The 21,748-nt window shown below is 41.3% G+C and overlaps 1 protein-coding gene across 2 annotated transcripts in view; it reads right to left on the minus strand.

Moving 5' to 3' along the window:
* Positions 1-2,044: 2,044 nt before the first annotated feature.
* HOMER2 (homer scaffold protein 2) overlaps positions 2,045-21,748 on the minus strand; it is a 109,962-nt gene continuing 90,258 nt past the window's right edge. For both annotated transcript variants that reach the window (XM_072148328.1, XM_072148327.1), the window contains exons 8-9: positions 20,446-20,526; positions 2,045-3,688 (exon numbers count right to left, since the gene is read on the minus strand). In XM_072148328.1, coding sequence (XP_072004429.1) covers positions 3,500-3,688; positions 20,446-20,526 — 270 coding nt within the window. In that variant the 3' untranslated portion in view covers positions 2,045-3,499. The remainder of the gene's footprint in view (positions 3,689-20,445; positions 20,527-21,748) is intronic.

Here is a 21,748-nt window from a genome sequence, read left to right on the forward strand (position 1 = left end):
AGAACACAGGCACGGCCACTGCGCCCTTCTACTCTACCTCCATGCGCATATGGAGAGAGCTCGACTTCAGCGCTAAACACTCTGCCAACCTGGCCCATGAAAAAAAATCTGGAAGATGTTCATCTGCTTGAGAACCTACTGGCAGTGGTTTATTAGGTCAATTCCTGATGACAGGTTCCCTTTAAATTAAAATACATGAAACAATTAAAAATTAATATTACTTAAACTATTTGGTGAAGCAATGGGTATGCCTGGTACGTGAACTAAAGGAATATATTTTATCTACTGTACTATTTACTCACTACATTTCTATTGTGGTCCCCAAGGCTCAGGGCAATCATTGTTTGCCAAGGTAACTAGGAGAGAGAAATGGGAGTTGGCTCAGGAGGGAGTGCTCTGCAATACAAGTCAATGCCGCTCAGTCTAGCTGGTATGTTGTGATAGACTATAGATTTGGATAAGCTGCTTAAGTGGAGACTGGAAATTTCAGATGTGGATCATTGCAAAACAAGTGGCTCTACGAATTGCAAATGTTGAGTTCCAAATGCGATAATAGCAGCACCTGCAGGAAATCTTCAAGCACTTACCAGCCCGAATTACATTTATTAAGTTATATCCTGGAAGCTCTATGCATTACAACGTACAGTCCTAGAAGATGTAATCTATACAGAAATGCTACTGACAGTGCTCATCTTTCTGAAAGTGATTTCATTACATCCTTCCTCAGGATTTTGTGTATCCTTGCAGTGATGCATTATTTTTTTTTTTTAATCTGGATAAAATAAAGTCTATTTTAACTACTTCACGCACAAGGCCCAATAGAATATAAGCACCATTCACAATGACAGGCACTTCATCTCATGCCTCAGGACAGAAGTGACATGGGTTAATACAGCCGCCTTTCATATAGTCAAAGGTTACATCTGTGACTGGCACTCATCAGCAAAATGGCTATAAAGAACGTTTGGGCCCCCTCTACTAGAGAAAAAAAAATAACTTTATATTTTCATGAAGCAGGTTAGTTTTGGATGGAGAAGTAGGATGGGGCACCAAATTATAGCTCTATAAGGGAGAGGGCTGAGAGAACAGAATGTGACAGACACCTAATTAGAGAAGAAAGATACACGGGGGACACAAAATGACAAAGGTTCGGCGGGAGGAGAGTGGCTATTTTTGGGACACATGGCAACAATGAGTAAAAAAAAAAAAATTGAGGGACTCAGTATCATCTCCCATTTACAATATTGCTCCCTCACCATGGTGCTACCAGAATCGGGCATAGCAGAGAGACCATGAACCAACCAATGGACATGACAGTCTTTTCAAACAAATGCGGATTTCACTACAGGCTGCATGGCTCCTGAATAATGCATCAACGCACCAGTTGGGGTTGTATGGAGCCCAATTATATTCTTATCTCAAATCTGCAGAGTATTCTTATTTGCTACACTCAACAATCACCACTATGTTGTACAACAGAAATTTTGCGGATCATTGTTCTTGCTTATTCAGGGCTAACCCTGTTGCCAGTTTTAAATACAACAATGCTTGAACACAACTGGCAGACACCAAACAGTAGTTTACTAGATCCGTCACTTAAAGAACATGAGTGGCAAATTCAGAGCTTCTTAGGGTACAGTCACACTTATAGCTTTGATTCCATTTAGAGGTGGAATCAAAGCGTGTGGTAGTGTCCACGGCCTGATATACGCATATGCGATCGGTAACCAGCACTCAGTGTCTTGTATTGTTTAAATCTCACGCTCACCGGACCGTTCAGTGTGGCTATTGCAGTCTATGGTGAAGTATGTACGGTGCAGCCGTATATACGTCCCCCACACAGTCATGTGAATTCAGCCTTAAAGTGTAACTTTTATCACATACATCAACTCCAATGCTTTGCAAAGCAAAAATTCCAAATTCGTTGAAATAAGCAGAGCAGCACCTAGTAAAAGACAAAAAGTTTGGAAGTTGGTGAAGGTGGTTAAAGGTTCTCTGAGTATATATGGTTTAGGTTATCCCAGGTAATGGATCGACCAAACAATTGCATTTTCATCAAACATTTTATTTTCATTACAATATAAACTACATTATAGAACAATGAGGCAGAATACTCTATAGTTTGTTTCTTGAGGAACAGCCCTGTATACATTGAATTAGAAACTTTGAGGTCTGTGCAAGTAAAGACATTCTTAGCCATGGCTTATATACACTTCTCACAAAAGATCAGTAGACCAACCACAACAGAACAACCCTTATTAAAGAATTAAGGGTAAAGTATACAACTTTTTAGACTTGTGTTCCATATATATAAGGCATTAACATGGCAGTCCCATCATGCCAGCTACAAAACTGGGATAAAGAGTTCCCGGAACACCACTGAGAAATTTGTAGTGTTTGGGTCAAACTCTTAAAAAGGTACTTCTAAGCGTAGAAATCTAGTGGAAGAGCATACTGTGCATTTTTTTGTCTTGTGCAAATTTATGATTATTTCTCATTTGCCCGAGAAGAGGCCTATAAAACTAGTAAAGTGGGATTATTATCTGCATATAGTGGAAACATCCATTATATGGGAAGAACCAGGCAACACGTTTTGTAGAAATAAACTATAGATTAAATTAGTAATATTCATGAGTGTAACTTTTTTCTATGCGGTACTATTTCTAGTTCAACCCATACTATAGAAGTTTCTCCTATGTGTAAGCTCCACACTATGAAAATAGACTCCGAGATATTTTTCCTTATAATAAAATATATCCCATACTAGAACAACATATGATAATGACATGATAAATATAATATAAATAGCCATGACCCATGTAAAGTTAAATATAACGGCATGTTTGTCTTCTTACCACTATTTTCCATACAATATCCTTAATAGAGACCTCTATATATTTTCTTATAACCAATATAGGTATACTCCAATACAAGAAGTAACCTGTGGCAGTTTAGGTTTTGATAACCCTGTTTGTTCACGCTTTTTTTTTTTAAATCCAAGACCGGATCACGAAGAGTGGGAGAAACATTTCACTCTGCCATTACCATCATGTTATTAGATTTAATATTGCTGCCTGAACCTGGTTCAGGGTTTTTTATGTGCTTTTTCTTATTGCAATTTCAACATTTTTGTGAGTAGCGGGACTGGAGGACGTAAAAGATGGTGCAATTCCCTTTGTTCAAACCTTTTTTTTTTATAATGCCATCCATTGTTTCAGAATCAGAGGATTAGTGATTGGTAGATATGAACACCGCATATGGTATCTCATAGTTATTTTTCTTACATTTTTAAGTCCTGCATTGTAAAACGCGGATGGCTCTGGTTTTGTAGAGAGTAAAAAATGGCTTCAAAAGGTTTAGGCCACTACTGGTTGTTAAGAGACTAAATTGATACCAGCAATCCAAACAAATCAGAAGTAACCCAGCATCCTCCAGCCCTCCGTCTCCTGCTGCTGCTGAGTACAGATCTTGGGTGTATAAAAAGACAATCCACCTCACTCTAGCTATTGATTTCTAGTTTAGAAAGTCCTTGACGGAATTCATGCAGATCATCAATCTTTCCATCTAGTATGTTCAAGAAGTGTTTGAGTTCCAATTTCAAGTGGCCCTGTCTATGTTTACTTTCTTCAACCTCATTCCTCAGTGTTCTCACTTTATCTTCTAGGTCTTGGTTTCTCAGCTCAGCATCCTGGGGGGGGGGGGGGGGGGAGAAGAAGAAGAAGAAGGAAAAGAAGAAAAAAAAAGAGATGGTTACAATAAGGCTTTTCCATATTCAATTTATCTTATTAACCGTTAGGAAGCAAAGTCAGCCTTACACATAATATAATATATAGGGCATAACCAAACCTATCAGGGCATCAGGTACAACAGCTGTTATTGGACCCAGCAACTACAATCTCCACTGAGTGGTATGTTTTGGTTCACACTTTGAATAATGTAAATGGTGTACAAAAAACCGAAAGGAGTTCTATTCCAAATTACAGAGCTTGGTGGTTAGTATGGTGTTTTAACTCTTTCGTTTCAAGACTGCACAGCGAAGATGTAAAACTGATCATGATGGAGTGCTACATATGAAGCAAATTTTTCTATTTCAGAAATGAATAGTGTAGGGAAGAATAGTAAGCTTTGTAGTATACTTCATTAAAGGAAACCTACCACTTGTAGTGGCAGGTTTCCGATGGCAATACCGGGCACCAGCTCAGGGTGAGCTGGTGCCGGAGCTTATTTTAGTTAGTGTTTTAAACCGCGGTATCGCGGTTTAAAACACTTTTTAAACGTTATAGCCGGCGCAGGCAGGTACGCGCTCGGCGCTTATCGTGCACGCGGCTACATAGGAAGTTAATGAGAGCCGCGTGCACGGTAAGCGCCGAGCGCGTACCTGCCTGCGCCGGCTATAACGTTTAAAAAGTGTTTTAAACCGCGATACCGCGGTTTAAAACACTAACTAAAATAAGCTCCGGCACCAGCTCACCCTGAGCTGGTGCCCGATATTGCCATCGGAAACCTGCCACTACAACTGGTAGGTTTCCTTTAAGTTCATAAAGTAAAGTAGTTTCTTTTTGCCTGATTTCTGCTCTCCTTCCTGCAGTGAGTAACTCATCTCCTGAGGACCCTCCATACCTAGAAAATATTTCACTTGACGATTTAGCTTTCGAAGAAATTCGATTAAACAGGGACGGCCTGTAAACAGTTAAAATAACGGTCTGTCAAGGTGCTATGTGGGCTGTTCGTTTTCAAGGTGGTGTCGAGCGAGCTCAAGAGCCCTCTACATACGAGTAGTGTGTGAGCTTTATTAAACAGCTGACACCTCCAGGTAACCTAGAGCCTTTAGTAGCTTCCTTGAAAAAAAAAAAATAAATAAAAAGAACTTTTTAAAATTATAAAAAATCCCCCCCATTTCCTACTAGGACACAGATAAAATATAAAAACGATCCCTCCCTGCCATGAATGCCATAACGGGGGGGGGGGGGGGGGGTTCCAAATTGACATTGGTATTCCAAAATTTGTAAAGTTGCGGGTGTCAGAATATAGCAACACATGAGTTTTTTTTCATGCAAAGTTTTTTTTTTTTTCAATTTTTAAGACATATAATACATATATTTATTATATACACAAATTTGGTATCTCTGTGATCGTACTAAGGAAAAAGTGGAGGTGTCATCTGGTATGCACAGTGAAATCAGTAAAAACAAAGCTCATCAAAACCAATTTTTTTGCCAATTCCACCACATATGGAATTTTTTTTATCGTTCGGCACATACTATTAAATGGTGCCACTAGACACGTCATATTTTGTCATGTAGTTAAAAATCCTGTAGCTCTGTATACAGAAAAATAAAAAATATATGGCTTGTGGAAGGAGAAGAGTGAAAAACGGAAATGCAAAAACCTGAACAAACGCTGGGCTTCATGGGGTTCCTTTATCTCTCACCTGTCAGTGGTATACAGGACCGAAAGCTGGATGTGAGATTACGGTAAGTTGCCAACATACAGTTTAGTTCGTACTTTGAAAACTGTATGTAGACAAGTAGAGTTTTGCCGAGCAGAAATATTTTAACCAAAGTAATAGCAGCTCAACTCACATATCTTGCAATGAATCTGCATAGGTCTTAAATGTTAATGTTGAGCATCCAATTTAATTGGTGGCTGACTATTCACTTAATATTCTATAGACAGGCAAGTCATAAAAATAAATGAACACCTGCTTCCATAATGAGCCAGTTATGCATTTTACTTTGAAAATGGTGAATGCCAATTAGTTTTCTTTGATGGAAATCGGAAAATTGTTCCGCAATCTACCTTTAGGAAGGTAGATTTCCTATAAGTTACTTCTTGCCTTTAAGAATGTTTGTGACAAGTCTTGGAATAGCTTTTCTCCATGATAATGGACGATTCCTCTCCACACATTTATCACCACATTTTCCCACATAACATATTCTTTGATGCTACTTTCCATAGATTTTCTACTTCCTGACAATACCATAGACAATGGGGCACATTTACTTACCTGGTCCCTCAGAGTTCCCGAAAGTGCATGGTCTGTCCAGAATGCACTCTGCCACAATTCACTTAGATCGTGCGCCCGATATCCTGCATCTGTCGCTTCCCCGCTCAGGTCCGCCGGAGTTCACCATCTTCCTCTCGGTGCATGTAAGTGCTTGGCTTGCGACACAATTTGGAAGTTAAATCCCGCGGTTTGTCCGAATCCGTCGGATCGTCCGACGGCCCGCCCTCCCTTTATCAAGTGGAAAAGACTGGTGCCGCAGTCTTTTCCACTTGATAAAGGGGTCCTTGCGCCCCGAAACGTGTTGTGACTGAAAGACCTTATAAAATCAATTGTCAATAAAATACCTTTTACTAATACCTCTGAGTGCGCCATTCGATCAGACTACCCTCTTCAAGTCTTGAAATAGGACCCAAACCATAAAAAAAATAAAATACAAAAAGGAACTGACACCAATCTGCAGACGGATAATTTGGGGTTCTTACCCCTTGTCAATGTAGAGCTGACACATAAGCTAAGTGAAATCAGACGAGGGGAGTGCTACCCCATATCCTTTCCCTATACTTCTAGCGATTCATGCACAGGAGACCTGTATCTGAACTGAATATTGGTTTGGATCTCATGTTTTCCTGGCACTGAAGAAGAATTTACTCTTGTCATTTTTAGTATGTTGAAACCCATTTAAATCAGTGCTCCTAACCTCGCTAGGCCTCAGGCTTTCTGCTATACAGTGCCATGTCAGATTCTGTTGAAGTCAATAATGCGGACATCATCTGGATTTCAGCCAATGAAGACATGGAGCCTGTGATTACAGTGACACTACTTCTCTTATAACAGCTACACCTGGGAACAGGTCTCCATAGACAGGGTCCCTGCCCTTGCCTCTGGCTTTCTAATTCAACTCCAATGTATTACACCAAAAAGACATCTCTTTGCCATTACACAAAGAAACAAATCTAGTCATAGTCAGAGCTCATGTGCCTAATGCAATTTCTCATTACTCCAGTATTGTGATAATTACATCCAATAAATCCTCTGTTAAGTAACAGCACAAAAGGAATGGCAGTAGTTAGATGGAAGAGTAAAATTAGTTTTTGCACAGATCCGGTTTGGCCATTTGTTTTAATAATGACAATAATTCAGCTGTAACCTACCAAAAGCGCATAATGTGTTGAATGCAAATGTCATCATGTTCATAGGAAATAAATTATTTACATAAAGTGCTTCCAATGATCCAGACAACCGATTCTCCAGAGGAAACAATGTGCCAATGCTTTTAGACATAAGCAGCAGGTAATGCTGGAATCCTAGAATTTACTCCATTAGCTGAACCTAATAATACAGTAGGTCTCCCACATAGAGTACATACTACGCACAGCAATACTACATTTAATGTTAGTACTGAGCAGGAAAATAGAAGGTTTCGCCTCTTAAAACACTTAAGCACTTTTACAGGGAATATAAAATCTAATCCCTTCATTCTTAGTGTAAATCCATAGGTAAACAGCTATTACACTATTATCCTGTAAAAGAGGGACATTCTAATAATATCTAGTAATGATGACAAGATGAACATGTGACAGTGATATAAAGCGCTCAGACACTTGCGATGACATTACTAGATGTGTCAGGAGAAGGCGAGGATGATGTGGGTTTTTCCACTTTATATTTTGTTAATTATAATTTTTGTATACATTAGCTACACTGTGCAAAATATAAAAGGAACACAAACACCACAAGGTGATTTCATGCCAATCGCACTTATGTGAAATCTACCTGTCCCAGTTATGAATCAACACTGATTGGGAATCATTTTCTCCTGCTGTCGTGCAAATGGAACAGAAAACGGGAGATGACGGGCAATTAGCAAGGCAACCCCTATAAAGGAGTGGTTCTATAGGAGGTGACCACACACCATTTCAATGTTCTTATACTTTTTGGTCTATCACCCCTAGAGGTAAAATAGGCTACAACCCTCAGAAGTGCTCAGGTAGTGCAGCTCAGTCAGGATTAATATGAGCGGTGGCAACATTTTTACAGCCCAAATGTGTGCAGAGCAATTGGCATTTGGCAGAGAACTTGAGGCGAAAATAGTACAAGGTCCAGCCAAGCTCCAAACACTGTCGTTTCAATTCTTTATTGTAGCATGGATAATACAAAACATCCCATGGTGGGGGACAACAGCAGCTTACGTGTTTCGGGCAGATATACAGCCCTAAGTCATAGCTGGCAGAGAACAACAAAATTGACAGATTTGACCTTAGGGCCCTGTGCTCTTCATATACTAGAGCAGGTTCACACTGAGCACATGTGACCATCGCGTCTGGAGAGAAATTATTCATAATATGGAAACCATATACTACTTAACTCCTTCACGACTGCAATACGGCTATATATGTCCTATGTGCACATGCACCGTGCAGAAAGGACGTTTATAAACTACTTCAAATAGCCATATCTCCTGAACCCTTGCACCTAGACAAACAGGGGAATCTCGCCTTTAATATATGGTTTGATTATGGGCTTCAACCAGAGATATCCACCCGTATAGTTGTACTAAAACATTTAGATTTTTATGTATAGCTTTCCATTTCCAATTAACTTTAAGAGTGGGTCTTCTCTGGTTCGGTTAAAAGGGTATTCCCCTAGACGACAAGATTCTTAAATATACTCAGGATAACAAAACAACACATTCTCCAATTCACTGTTCTTAACAAATATACAGCATTTCACAGTTGTGAAAAGCAGGACAGAGAGGGTTGGAATTATAATTTTGATTGTCCCTAGATATGACTGTAAATCTTCTTACCATGTTTGGACCCTTTCATGAATAGCTCCTCTTCTCTGCTCACCGCCTCTTGCCTCTGCCCCCTGCATTACAAGACTAGCTCAGACACAGACACTTCCTACGGGCAAAACTCTACTAGCTACAGACAGATAAGGTCTGTACAGCAGAGTTGACTGTGTATTTTAATGATTAGGTAAGTTAGCAGAGCTGAGAGTGTAACTGTATTTTATATCCATCTCAAGGATCTCATCATCTCTGATCTGTCTCATCAACCTTTTTCTATATGACAGATACTAGTAGAAAGTTCAGAAGCTAAATAAAAGTATAGATAAACCCTGGACTCTGATAATCTAAGCACATTGCCAGCACACAGCATCTCATAGCACAGAGGAATCATGACGTGTCTGCTTAGAAAGTCCCCAATGTAAGTAAAGTAAGTAAAGGGTTAGCAACTTTGCTGTGTAAACATCACAAGGGAATTAAAAGGGGAGACTTTCTTGTTCACTATGACACCAGAAGTGTGTTTCTAGGTGCAAGGGTTCAATAGTTTCTGTGCCTATGAATGTAGAAGAAGCTGCAGGAAAGACTTACTTTCCTAGTACATGCACCCTCTACATCTATAGCTGAACCTGGAAAATGGTGATGGAATAATGCTGTACATATTTATAACTTATTTGGCAAAAGTTAAACTTTAATAGAAAGAAATTATAAAAAAAAAAAATTATTTTACATTTGTAGTTAATAAGTGGCAAATTTTATGAAGAAAAAAAATAATTTAATAAAATTATCCTTTCAAGATAAAGTCTCACATGTCATGATAAAAAAAGTGAAAATGCTCATGATATGTAAAGCTTTTCCAGAGATATCATAGTAAAGAAACACATAGCAGAGCGTCAAAAATTGATCTGGACACTCAGGCAACAATGACCATTCATGGGGTTAATCAATTTTGTACCCAAATGGTTTCATTTATTATGGGTACATTATTGTGGGTACAGTATTCTACAACCTCTGGATAAATAAATATTAGTGTCACAGTGTAATTTTGTTATATGCAGAGGCTAGGAAGATTTGATGTGGAGGCAGGGCTTGGCGAGTTGTGTTATATAGGGTAAATATTAGGGTACATTCACACGCCCGTCTGTGGGGATGTATTTGGGGCCGCATATACGTCCCCATAGACGGCAATGGCGACCCGGGGGTGGTATGGTGCAATCCACGCGTGTGCAGCCGTGCGCCGCTGTTTTCTATGGAGGGGCCACCTCCTCCTCCTCCTCGCCAGGAGTGCAATAGAGAGGAGAAGGAGGAGGTGACTCCTCCATAGAAAACAGCGGCGCACGGCTGCACACACGGAAACAGCGTGGATTGCACCGTACTGCCCCTGGGCCACCATTGCCGTCTAAGGGGGCGTATATGCGGCCGCAAATACATCCCCACAGACAGGCGTGTGAATGTACCCTTAGGGCACTGAATTGTAAATGACTGACATATGTGGAGGCCAAAATATGACTGGCTGAAAATTCAAGAATTACTGGTGGGCTCATGGCATCACAGTCTGACACTGTGCATAATGCATTTGTTACCATATCTGCACTAGAAATATTTAATAGATTATTTCACTCTTGCACTTTCTCCATATCTGATTTTACATCTACAATATAATTTATGTCCAGGTTCTACACACATGAGACATTGTGGCAGAACACAGCTCTTAGGGTCATTATAGTTTCTTCAGGACACAGTATGATTACTGCACACAGGAGAAGAGAAAGATTTATAGTTATCATTATTTTTTAGTTGCTGAACATTTTATTTTAAAGCCTAAAGAGAAACAGCCAGAAAAAAAATGTAGCACAGTTGAGGATGATGGGCAATCTTTAATCCACAGATGCTGTAGCTGTGATTCTATTGAACATATAAACAATGGATGTGGCCAAAAATGGCAGAACCTTCTAAGAAGAATTATTTTCGCGTCAAAGAGTGTAAGTATTTCCCTTTATTCTTTGGAGTAAATTCACATTCCACAGATTAAAAAATATGTACCGTAACTAATCTGAAGAAATATACACAAAAGTAGAAAAAGGTTTGGCTACAGATTACCATACATCCATTGGTATCTGGAATTTAAGGACACACGTGGAGAGTCAATGCATGGAGGGAGGGCAATCACTGGGCTGTCCCAGGTAATTGGGTCCAAAGAAAAAGAGCTCAACCAGTCTAACCACAAAAAACTAAACATAAAATCTCAAAATTTTATTCCATGCAGGTAAAAATATAGATTATCTCAAATAAAAAGGTGGTTGACGTTTGTTGGTGAAACTGCTCTTAATAACATAACATCTTATGATTTAGAATGATTCACCATTTGTAATGTGTCAAACACCTTTTGTATTTTGAAATCTGTAAAAGGGCTACGAAATATAATGGTGCTATATACTGTATTTTCTGGCATATAAGAGTACCCACAACTTTTCCAGTTAAAATAGAGAGTTTGGGATGTACTGTACTGTATAAGACTAGAGATAAGCGAGCAATAAAATGCTCGAGTGCTCGTTATTTGAGACAAACTTTTCCCGATGCTCGTGTGCTCGTCTCGAATAACGAACCCCATTGAAGTCAATGGGAGACTCCAGCATTTTTCACTGAAAGAAGAACACTGAAGAACACATTGCAGATGTTTCCATACATCTTCAATGTGTTCTTCACACATATTGTTCTTCACATACTATTGTGAAGAACACCGTTCTGCACACGTGTCTTCGGATAAGTTAGCAGATGTACACGAACATCTGCAATGTGTTCCTCACTGTGTTCTTTCAATGTGTTCTTCACTTAAATGATCTTTTCTTAATTAAATACTCGATCTCGAGCAGGGGAAATACTCGTCCAAGCAAGAAGCCGTTCCAAGTATTAGCATTAAGCTCGGACTAGTATATTCGCTCATCTCTATACAAGACCTCTCTTACACGTGTATGATAAAAATAAAAAAAAAACAAGTACAAAAAAAAAAAAAATCTTCATTTTGCCTTCTTCTGGTGATAATGACTTTAGCATACTTTGGTGTATAAAGCTGTTCGTTTTCATTGCTACTATTTTAAGGACTGTATGAGCTTTAGCACTTTTGCTGCAGGGGGGACCTTATTGAATGTTGCTTCAATAAGGTGCTCCCCCTCACCCAGTGTGTATAAGACAACCCCCGACTTGTGAAAAATTTGGGGGTTAAAGATAATTATTATAAATTGTGCTGTAAATAAAAAGACTGTTTGCACAGTCCACGAATGCATGTTATTTGCAGGTCACAAACAATAGACCATGGACCACACTCACGCCAAAGACATTAGAAAAAGGCTAGAATTGCATCTGCTCTAGAATTAGCAGCACAGGCAGTTGGCTTGCTCTTGACACAGTGCATACAATGGCCATGGGCATGAGCCAATAGAAAAACATGGTGACATGCATTAGCCGCATAAAAACACAAAACATTTGTGGGCACGGCCAAACATATTGATGGCAGACCTGGGTGCATTCATTAGGCCACCATCTGCCATGTATTGCCATTTGTTTGTGGGAGTACTGATGTTTGACAGAAGGAGCCCCTTCTCTCAAACTACATTGAAGCTGCAGAATCTGAGGTGTAAAACATCAAGGGCATGAATTTTTCAGGTCATGTTAAGAGCTTGATACTAGAAAATATGCTGTAAAAAGAATTATGAACAAGTTTAGAAAGATTTGATTGGGGTCAGTAAAAAGCATATTTGATGTTAAAATGTCCAATTACAGTAATACTATTCAGACTCTCCTTCCAGATTTGTAAGAAGTCCTCTTTGTTCCCTCTACTTGGGAACATAAGATTTATAGTAATGTACTTGTACTTCCCTACAGCCATGTATTTATGGGTTTCTTCTCATAAATGTAATACTGTAATTGTAATCACGAAAATATGTGCAACTTAAAGAAAACAAGATTCTAAAATATACTGACGATAACAAAACACATTCTCTAATTCCCTGTTATTAACAAAAATACAGCATTTCACAGCTATAATTCCAACCTGTCTCTATCAGTCCATCTATATCCATCTCATGAATCTCATCCTCCCTCATCTCTGATCTATCTTATCTATTTTTCTATGTGTTAGATACTAGTAGAATGTTCGGAAGCTAAATAAAAGTGTAGATAAACCCTGAACCATGACAATCTAACCACCTTGTCATCACACAGCATCTCATAGCAAAGAGTAATCATGAAGTGTCTGCTTAGAGAGTCCCTGCCCACACGCTAAAACAGCAAAAAAACTGTAGGGGGGGGGATTAAAAATGACCTCTATTGTACAAACATCACTGGGAGATTACAATGTGAACTTTCTTTCATGAACAAACCCCTTTAACAGAAATCAGGGAATGTTGCTTTTCTGCCCCAAGATCAATGTGCTCTATAAACGGGGTGAAAGATTTTAACACTGCAAGTCGATCTGAGAGGCACGAATAACAGCATTAAAAAAATATAGACTTTTCATGCCCATAGGGATGTCAGCGCACCCCGAGCAAAATATAATTATTCTTGTACAGCAACATACTAGTCTATTATAGCAGCGTCTAGGGCACTACAGCTCTGCTCTTGTGAAAGCCATCATGAATGTAATGGTCTAATTATGACACAACCTTCTATTTCCTATGCCAGCTACTTAGATGGATTCTCAGCCAACCATTCCGCTCACTTCAAGGTTTTTGAGAAAATGTGACAGCATTTAGTCTAAAATCCTCTTAATGCCATATTTAAATGAAGATGAAGAGGTCTTCTTTCCAGAAATACTATTTTTAAACACGTGCAGATAGATTTTTCAGAGGAATAAATGGAACTTCTCAAGGTTATGGATTAATGCTGCTCAAACTGTCCTGAGGTGGCACAAGGTATGAAATTCTGCTAGTAAGTGGCAAAGTGATATCCATAATGACACATTGAATAAACGCTAAATGAGATGCATTATTACAGGATATTAGGTCCCAAAACCTTATTAACACATTAATTGTAAGTCACCTTTCCACGCAGATGGTAAATTATTGAGCAAGGTCATGAATGATTAAACGTGACTGGTTTACAGTCAGCTGGACAAGTCTTTGCTTTAGAAATGTGGAAATATACATTAGAAATGGTCTTACCATTGAGAAGGTTACTTGTCAAAAGGACACAGTGTATAGATGCTTCATTGAGTATATAGCTTGGGAAATTGTTATCAAATGTACCTAATCATCGCTCAATATAAGCCGAGCCCACGGAAAGGAAAGAGTTAGGGAGTCTTCTAGTTCCCAAAATGCTTAACAACATTGTGTGGGGCACTTTAAAAGCTTTCCAGACATACCTATCCCATGTCAGAGTTATTGGTCATCTCAATTTTTTATGCAATTCTCAGCGGGACTTTTTTACTATGTGAACTGTCAATTTGTGGAATAGTAGGTCACAGTAGGGACAGCAGAGAGCTTCAAGAAGGGTCTAGATGCCTTTTTACACCTAAATAACATTGATGGTTATGTTATATATAATTGTTTCCCATAAATCCCTTCCTCATCCAATCCCTTCCCTTCCTTGGTTGAACTTTATGTACATGTGTCTTTTTTCAACTGTATAAACTATGATACCAGGGTCATACCCTTCATTGCTTTAGCACCCATTTACTATTATATTACATCACCCAGCACAAGCCAGGAGAAGGTTTGCTTTGAGGCCGCGTTCACATGTATCATTTGAATTGCCTTTTGAAACACAATTCAAATGCTGTGGGGAGGGGCTGTGTTAACTTAACGTAAACACAATATGTTTTGGAAAAAATAAAATAGAGTCATGATTAGTTAGAATATGCAAGAAAAAGAGAATTATTCTCACCGTTAATTCGGTTTCCATTAGTCCACCATGACGGCCCCAACTGGAGGATGACCCTTGACCTCTGTAGGGACAGGAAGCAGAGAGGTTAAATACCCCACCCCGGCATCCGTACACCAGTGGCTACCAAATAACTACACCGGCCTTGGATGCAACCCATTTATTGTATGTTATCAATTCACACATAACAAATAGGCAATTTAACTTAATCAAAATACAGGGTGGGAAATATATATGGGCCGTCATGGTGGACTAATGGAAACCGAATTAACGGTGAGAATAATTCTTTTTCCATAGCGTCCCCCATGACGGCCCCAACTGGAGATGTACCAGATTAAATAATTAGGGGGGGACAACAGCTTGTAAGACCATCCTTCCGAAGGTTTGGTCTCTAGCACTTTGGACATCTAGCCTATAGTGTTTAGCAAAAGTCAGGTGAGTAGACCAGGTAGCTGCTCTACATATGTCCTCTAGTGAGGCCCCACGTTTCTCCGCCCAGGAGGCTGCCACCCCTCTGGTCGAGTGGGCCCTAATAGTCCCTGAGATGTCCAGGTTGTTGGCGTCATAAGCTTCTTTGATGACCGTTCTGATCCATCTGGCGATGGATGCTTTTGAAGCTTTTCTGCCTTTGTTTTTTCCTCTAAATTGTAGGAGAATGTTGTCGTCCTTTCTCCAGGATTTGGTCTCTTCGAGATAATGTAGCAGGTATCTTCTGACATCCAGTGTATGCCACTCCTGCTCTTTGGCATGCTTTGGGTTCTGGCAGAAGGAAGGTAGAACAATCTCTTGATTACGATGAAAAGAAGATACTACTTTAGGTGTGAAGGTTTTATCTAACATTAGCACAATTTTATCCTCACATAGTCTAAGATATGGTTCTTTAATTGATAAGTTCTGGATTTCCCCTACACGCCTAGCTGTTGTTATGGCTATGAGAAAGGAAATTTTCAGCGTCAATTCTCTGAGTTTAACCGTCTCGAGAGGTTCAAACGGCCTTTTTGTGAGGTAGTCTAGCACTAATGAAAGATCCCAATTTGGGATATTTTGCTTAATATGTGGCCTTAGCCTAGCAGTAGCTTTGACAAACCTTTGGATCCATCTGTTTTCTGCTAATGAGGTGTCAAAAAAGGCGCTGAGGGCTGAAATCTGGACCTTTAAGGAACTCGTCTTAAGGCCCTTGTCGAATCCTGCCTGCAGGAAGTCTAGCACCTGTGAAATATTAGGGGATAGTTGGTTAGGAGGAGTCCTGCCACAAAAGGATACAAATTTTCCCCATATCCTTGCATAGATTTTGTGGGTGACTGGTTTGCGGCTTGCTTTAAGTGTAGAAATTACCTTGTTTGACAGTCCTTTGGCAATCAGCAACTTCCTTTCAGGATCCACGCCGAGAGCTGGAGAGCCTGTGGGTTTGGATGGTAAACCGGACCCTGGAATAACAGATTGTTTACTGGTTCCAGCATGACAGGTTCTTCTAATGCCATCTTCCCTAGCCACGGAAACCAGTTCCTCTTTGGCCACCAGGGAACCACGAGAATAACCTTCGCTTGGTCTTCTCTGATCTTTTGAACCACTCTCGCTATGAGAGGTATAGGAGGAAAAGCGTACATTAGAGGACCGCTCCAAGTCTGACTGAAGGCATCCCTCTGGCAAGACGGAGTATTTGGTTCCAGAGAGAAGAAATGGGGAACCTTTGTATTCTTGCTGGAGGCAAAGAGATCTGTCACTGGTTGTCCCCATTTTTGTGTGAGATGTAGAAAGATGTCTTCGTTCAAGCACCACTCGTTGTGGTCTATAGTCTGACGACTTAGATAGTCTGCTATTAAGTTCTTTTCCCCCTTTAGATGGGTGGCCGAGAGAGAGCAGATGTTGGCTTCTGCCCAAGCAAATATTCTGTCTGAGAGACTGAGGAGATCTGGATTCCTGGTACCCCCTTGATGACGGAGATACGCCACTGTGGTGGTGTTGTCTGAGTAAATTCTTATATGTCTGTCCTTCAGGCTCTGAGCGCTGGCTCTCAAGGTCTCCAGGACAGCTCTTAATTCTCGAAAGTTCGAGGAACGGGATCTGACTGACGATGGCCATAGCCCCTGAATGGGTCGCCCTGCTATGTCTGCTCCCCAACCTGACTGACTTGCGTCCGTCTGGATGTTTATCACTGGCCAGGGATGCCATGACACTCCTCTTCCCAGGTTTGAAGTATTTGTCCACCACTCCAGGGATTGCTTGACTGCACTCGATATCCGAACTTTCTGATTCAAGTGTTGGGGATTTTTGTCCCAGGAGGTCAAAACCCAGTTTTGAAGGGCTCTGGTGTGACTTTGACTCCACTGTACGCTTTGAATGGAGGATGTCATAAGTCCTAGTATCCTCATGGCCTCCCTTATTGTACAATGATTTCTTTTTTGAAACGTCATAATCTGTTGTTTCAGTCTTGCTACTTTTTCTGGTGGCAAAAAGGACATCTGCTGGATCAAATCCAACAAAGTTCCTAGAAACACGACTTTTGTATTTGGGACTAGTCTGGATTTCTCCCAATTTATCATCCATCCTAACTGTTGTAGGATTGTCCTTGTAACATCTCGGTGGTGTATTAGCTCCTTTTCTGAACTGGCCACCACTAGCAGATCGTCCAGGTAGGGGATGACTAGTATCCCTTTCTGCCTCAGGTAAGCTATTACCTCGACCATGATCTTTGTGAATGTCCTTGGGGCTGAAGAAATCCCAAAGGGCAGTGCCTTGTACTGGTAGTGGACTTCTTCTCCCCAAGGCGATCGAACTGCAAATCTGAGGAACTTCTGAGATTTTGGATGTATCGGCACATGGTAATATGCATCTCTCAGGTCTATTGTACACATAAACGCTCCTTGTTGTATCAGAACGACTGCCGAGCTCACGGTCTCCATCTTGAATTTTCGATAGAGTATATAGCTGTTTAATTTTTTCAGATTGCAAATCATTCTGAAGGCACCGTTCGGTTTTTTTATTAAGAAGAGGGGAGAGTAGTGTCCCTCTCTTAACTGTTTTTGAGCTACAGGGATGATGACGTCCAGTCGAATTAGTTTTTGTATCTCCAACCATAATGAGTTTGAGAGATTTTCCGAGGGCTGCTCGGTCAGAACAAATTTTCTGGGAGGAAGAGAGGTTAATTCCAAATGGTAACCTTCCCGAAGAATACTTAGTATCCAGGGGTTTGATGTTATCTGAGTCCATTGAGAGTGGAATTTTAATAGTCTTCCCCCCACCCTGGCGTCATTGCTTTCTATAAGCCGTGGTAGAGTTGCTGGCACTGAGTAGGAAGCCTCTTCCTTTCCCTCCTTTAGGGTAGCTCCATCTTCCTTGCTTGCCTTTCCCTCTAAAGGGCTGTTTCCTGTCCTTAGAGTCCCGAAAGGGCTGTTTCCTGGGGTTACTTCTGGACTCCGGGAACCCCTTCTTTCTGTCCGCCGCCTTCTCCAAAAGCGTGTCGAGTTCTGAACCAAAAAGATATTCCCCCTCGAATGGAATTCCACATAACTTTGATTTTGACCTGAAATCACCGGACCATTGGCGAAGCCAGAGTGATCTCCTAACTGAATTTGACAGTGCCCCTTCCTTGGCACTTATTCTTACTCCTTCCGCTGAGGCATCTGCAATGAAGGCTGTAGCTGCTTTTAAAGTGGAGAATGTGCCCAATAACATTTCTCTTGGAGTGCCGTCTCTAACGTGACCTTCCAATTCTGTAACCCAATGGAACAGAGTGCGCGCCATAGATGTCGTAGTAATATTAGATTTTAGATTCAACATGGCACACTCCCATGTCTTTTTTAGAAGGCTGTCCGCCTTCCTATCCAGAGGATCTCTTAGCTGAATTGCATCCTCGAATGGAAGATCCGTCTTTTTAGTCATTTTGGTGACTTGAATATCAACTTTGGGGGTAGAGTTCCAAATTTTTGCTTCTGTCTCATCAAAAGAGAGACGATTCTTAAACTCTCTAGAAATGGAGATTCTACTTTCCGGTTCTCTCCATTCTTCAAGAATCAGCTCCTTAAGAGTGTTATTTATAGGAAACACTCGCCTCTTCTTAACTTTAAGGAGTCCAAACAACTCATCTTGAATGGATTTAGTTTCCTCTATCTCCTCAATCTTGAGGGTATCCCTCATAGCCTTTAGAAGCGGTTCCAGTTCTTCTGAAGCTAGTAGATATCTAGATTCCATTTTACATGCTGAATTGGATGGTCCTGGCTCCATGTCCATAGATTCCTTGGTCCCTTCCGAGTCCGATGCGGAGTCTGACATGGATTCTATAACTCGTTGCCTTTTATGCGGAGGCTCTTGAGGTATAAGGGCTGTCATAGATGAAGCTATAGATGTTTTAACTTCATCCCTGATAAAACTACGCATCTCATCCACGAAAGAAGACCTCTCTTCCCTGAGTAGGTTATCCACGCAAGTTTTACAGACTGGTTTTTTGTAGTCTGCAGGGAGCTTTTCTGAGCACATATTGCACTTCCTTGAAGCGACTCTCTTGGCGCTCGACTGATCCTTAGCTCTCCCTTTATCCTTCTCCTTTTCCCTGGGATCCTACCAAGGAGAGGGAGAAGTAATTAGTCCTAACCGGACCCTATGTGAAAATACAGGGATATGTGGGTGACCCACCACCCTATCCCTAATTAACCCTACTTACAGGGTTCAAGGATAAGAGATCCAGACTCGAAGCCTCCATGCCATGCGTCTCCATATTCCCAATTGTGGGACCACTGGTATGAATAAGCCTAAACATTTTAACAGAAGGTGAGATAAATTCTGCTTTTAACCAAGTGGAATACAAAATGAAGAAGTACCTGAGGTATCTTCAAATGAGGGATATACTGCACAGGTCCCTAAGAAAAATACACACATGTATATAGACCTGGATTTTGACTAGACACATATGAGGCAACCATACAGCATGTAACCGACCTTAATGGCTGGAAATGCCTAGAATAGCGTCCGATCTCAGCGATGCTTGAGTAGGGCTATACGAGCAACTGTTAGACCTCAGATCAACATGACTATCTCGCTTTTGAATCTTACCGCTCCACGCTCCTGCTTCCGGGTCGCGCCATCGTGACGTCACATCCGGTCCCGTCATTTCCGGCGGAAGTCGTCACCAGAGTCGGACGGCGGCCGGTCCACGTGACTTCCGCGATGGACACGCTCCGGGTGTCCTTAGCTGCGCAGAGCTGCGGGCAGAGCCGGAGAAAATGGCGTCTCTGCTTGTGGCAGAGGAAAGGACCGAAGTCCGATCGAGGCCGAGACCGCCTTAGGGTAAGGGACGATTCCCTGCGCCACTTTGGTCCCCCCTCACCGTCCCAACTACTGGGGATGAGGAGAGACTTCTCTCTACTACCTGCCCTGTGTAGGGACAGGAAGCCACTGGTGTACGGATGCCGGGGTGGGGTATTTAACCTCTCTGCTTCCTGTCCCTACAGAGGTCAAGGGTCATCCTCCAGTTGGGGCCGTCATGGGGGACGCTATGGAAATACAGTATTCCTGTATGTATCCTTTTAAAGGGTCTTTATATCAGTCAGTTCAGTTCTTGTTCTGCTTTGTAACATGCAGACCATTGGTTACACATAAAGGGGACATATAATTTGTAAAGGCAGTGATGATACAAGGGTGTGAATAAGGGACACCAAAATATGTGTCTGCTGTGGTGTGTGACAACCGCGATTATCAATAGAACCAGTGAAACCAGTGAATCCCGCTCGTATGAATAAATTTGTAAATGCAATTTTGGAAGTAAAATCATGCCTCTTACCTGAAGCTTTTCAGTCACAGCTTCACATTCAATCATCAGCTGTGGAATCACTTCACTTTGTTTCCTGAGGTCTTCAAGTTCCTGGGATAACACAAGTGAAGACTTTAGTATAAGTTACAATCCATTTAATCAGATTACAATTAAATATTAAAACAAAATCAACCACTTATGGCAGACCATAAGGCCCTGGCATTTAGAAGTAGTCAATTACTGTACTAGTTCTTTCTAAAAGACTGCTACTAGTTCTAAGCAATGGGGAGCATCACTACAGGGAAAAAAAAATTGGACAACTTATGTAGGTCTGAACAAGCTTAGTCCTTAGATATCAATAAATACCGTATTTTCTGGACTATAAGACGCACTTTTTTTCCCCAGAAAATGGGGAAAAAACAGTGGTGCGTCTTATAGTCCAGATGTAGGGAATGGAGGGCATCTGGCTGCGCTCTGCCAGCTAATGCTGGCAGTAAGCGCAGCCCTTCACAGTGAAGCGCAGCGGCTGTGCTGAGTGCCGCTGCGCTCCTCTCCTCTTCTCAGCCCTCCACTGCTGGAGGGAATGGAGGGCTGCACCCCTGCGCTCTGCCAGCTCTGATGTATATCATGTATATCAGGGCACAGATATACATGATAATTATGGCAGCAGTGGAGAGAGAGAGGGGGAGGAGAAAATCACTGACAATCCCCGCTTGTAAGTGGCCCGAGAGGAGCCGAGCCCGTACAGCGCTGTGTCTGACCTGTAACTTCTCTCCCAGCACAGGATCAGATAAGTGATTAGTGCTCCCTTCCCCCGGGTCTCTGCTCTCACACTCTTAACCACTTGTTGCCTGGTATGTAGTGGCTGCTGTCCCCCTGGTAGATTGTAAGCTCTTGTGAGCGTTGTACAAGCACTGTCATCTCCTGTGTCCCCCTCCTCATAGATTGTAAGCTCTTGTGGCCATTGTACAAGCACTGTCATCTCCTGTGTCCTCCTCCTTATAGATTGTAAGCTCTTGTGACCACTGTACAAGCACTGTCATCTCCTGTGTCCTCCTCCTCATAGATTGTAAGCTCTTGTGGCCATTGTACAAGCACTGTCACGTCCTGTGTCCTCCTCATAGATTGTAAGCTCTTGTGGCCATTGTACAAGCACTGTCACGTCCTGTGTCCTCCTCATAGATTGTAATCTCTTGGGACCTTTGTACAAGCACTGTCATCTCCTGTGTCCCCTCCATCCTCATAGATTGTAAGCTCTTGGGACCTTTGTACAAGCGCTGTCATCTCCTGTGTCCTCCTCCTCATAGATTGTAAGCTCTTGTGGCCATTGTAC

Source organism: Engystomops pustulosus, chromosome 4, assembly GCF_040894005.1.
Source record: "Engystomops pustulosus chromosome 4, aEngPut4.maternal, whole genome shotgun sequence".
Lineage (NCBI taxonomy): Eukaryota > Metazoa > Chordata > Amphibia > Anura > Leptodactylidae > Engystomops > Engystomops pustulosus.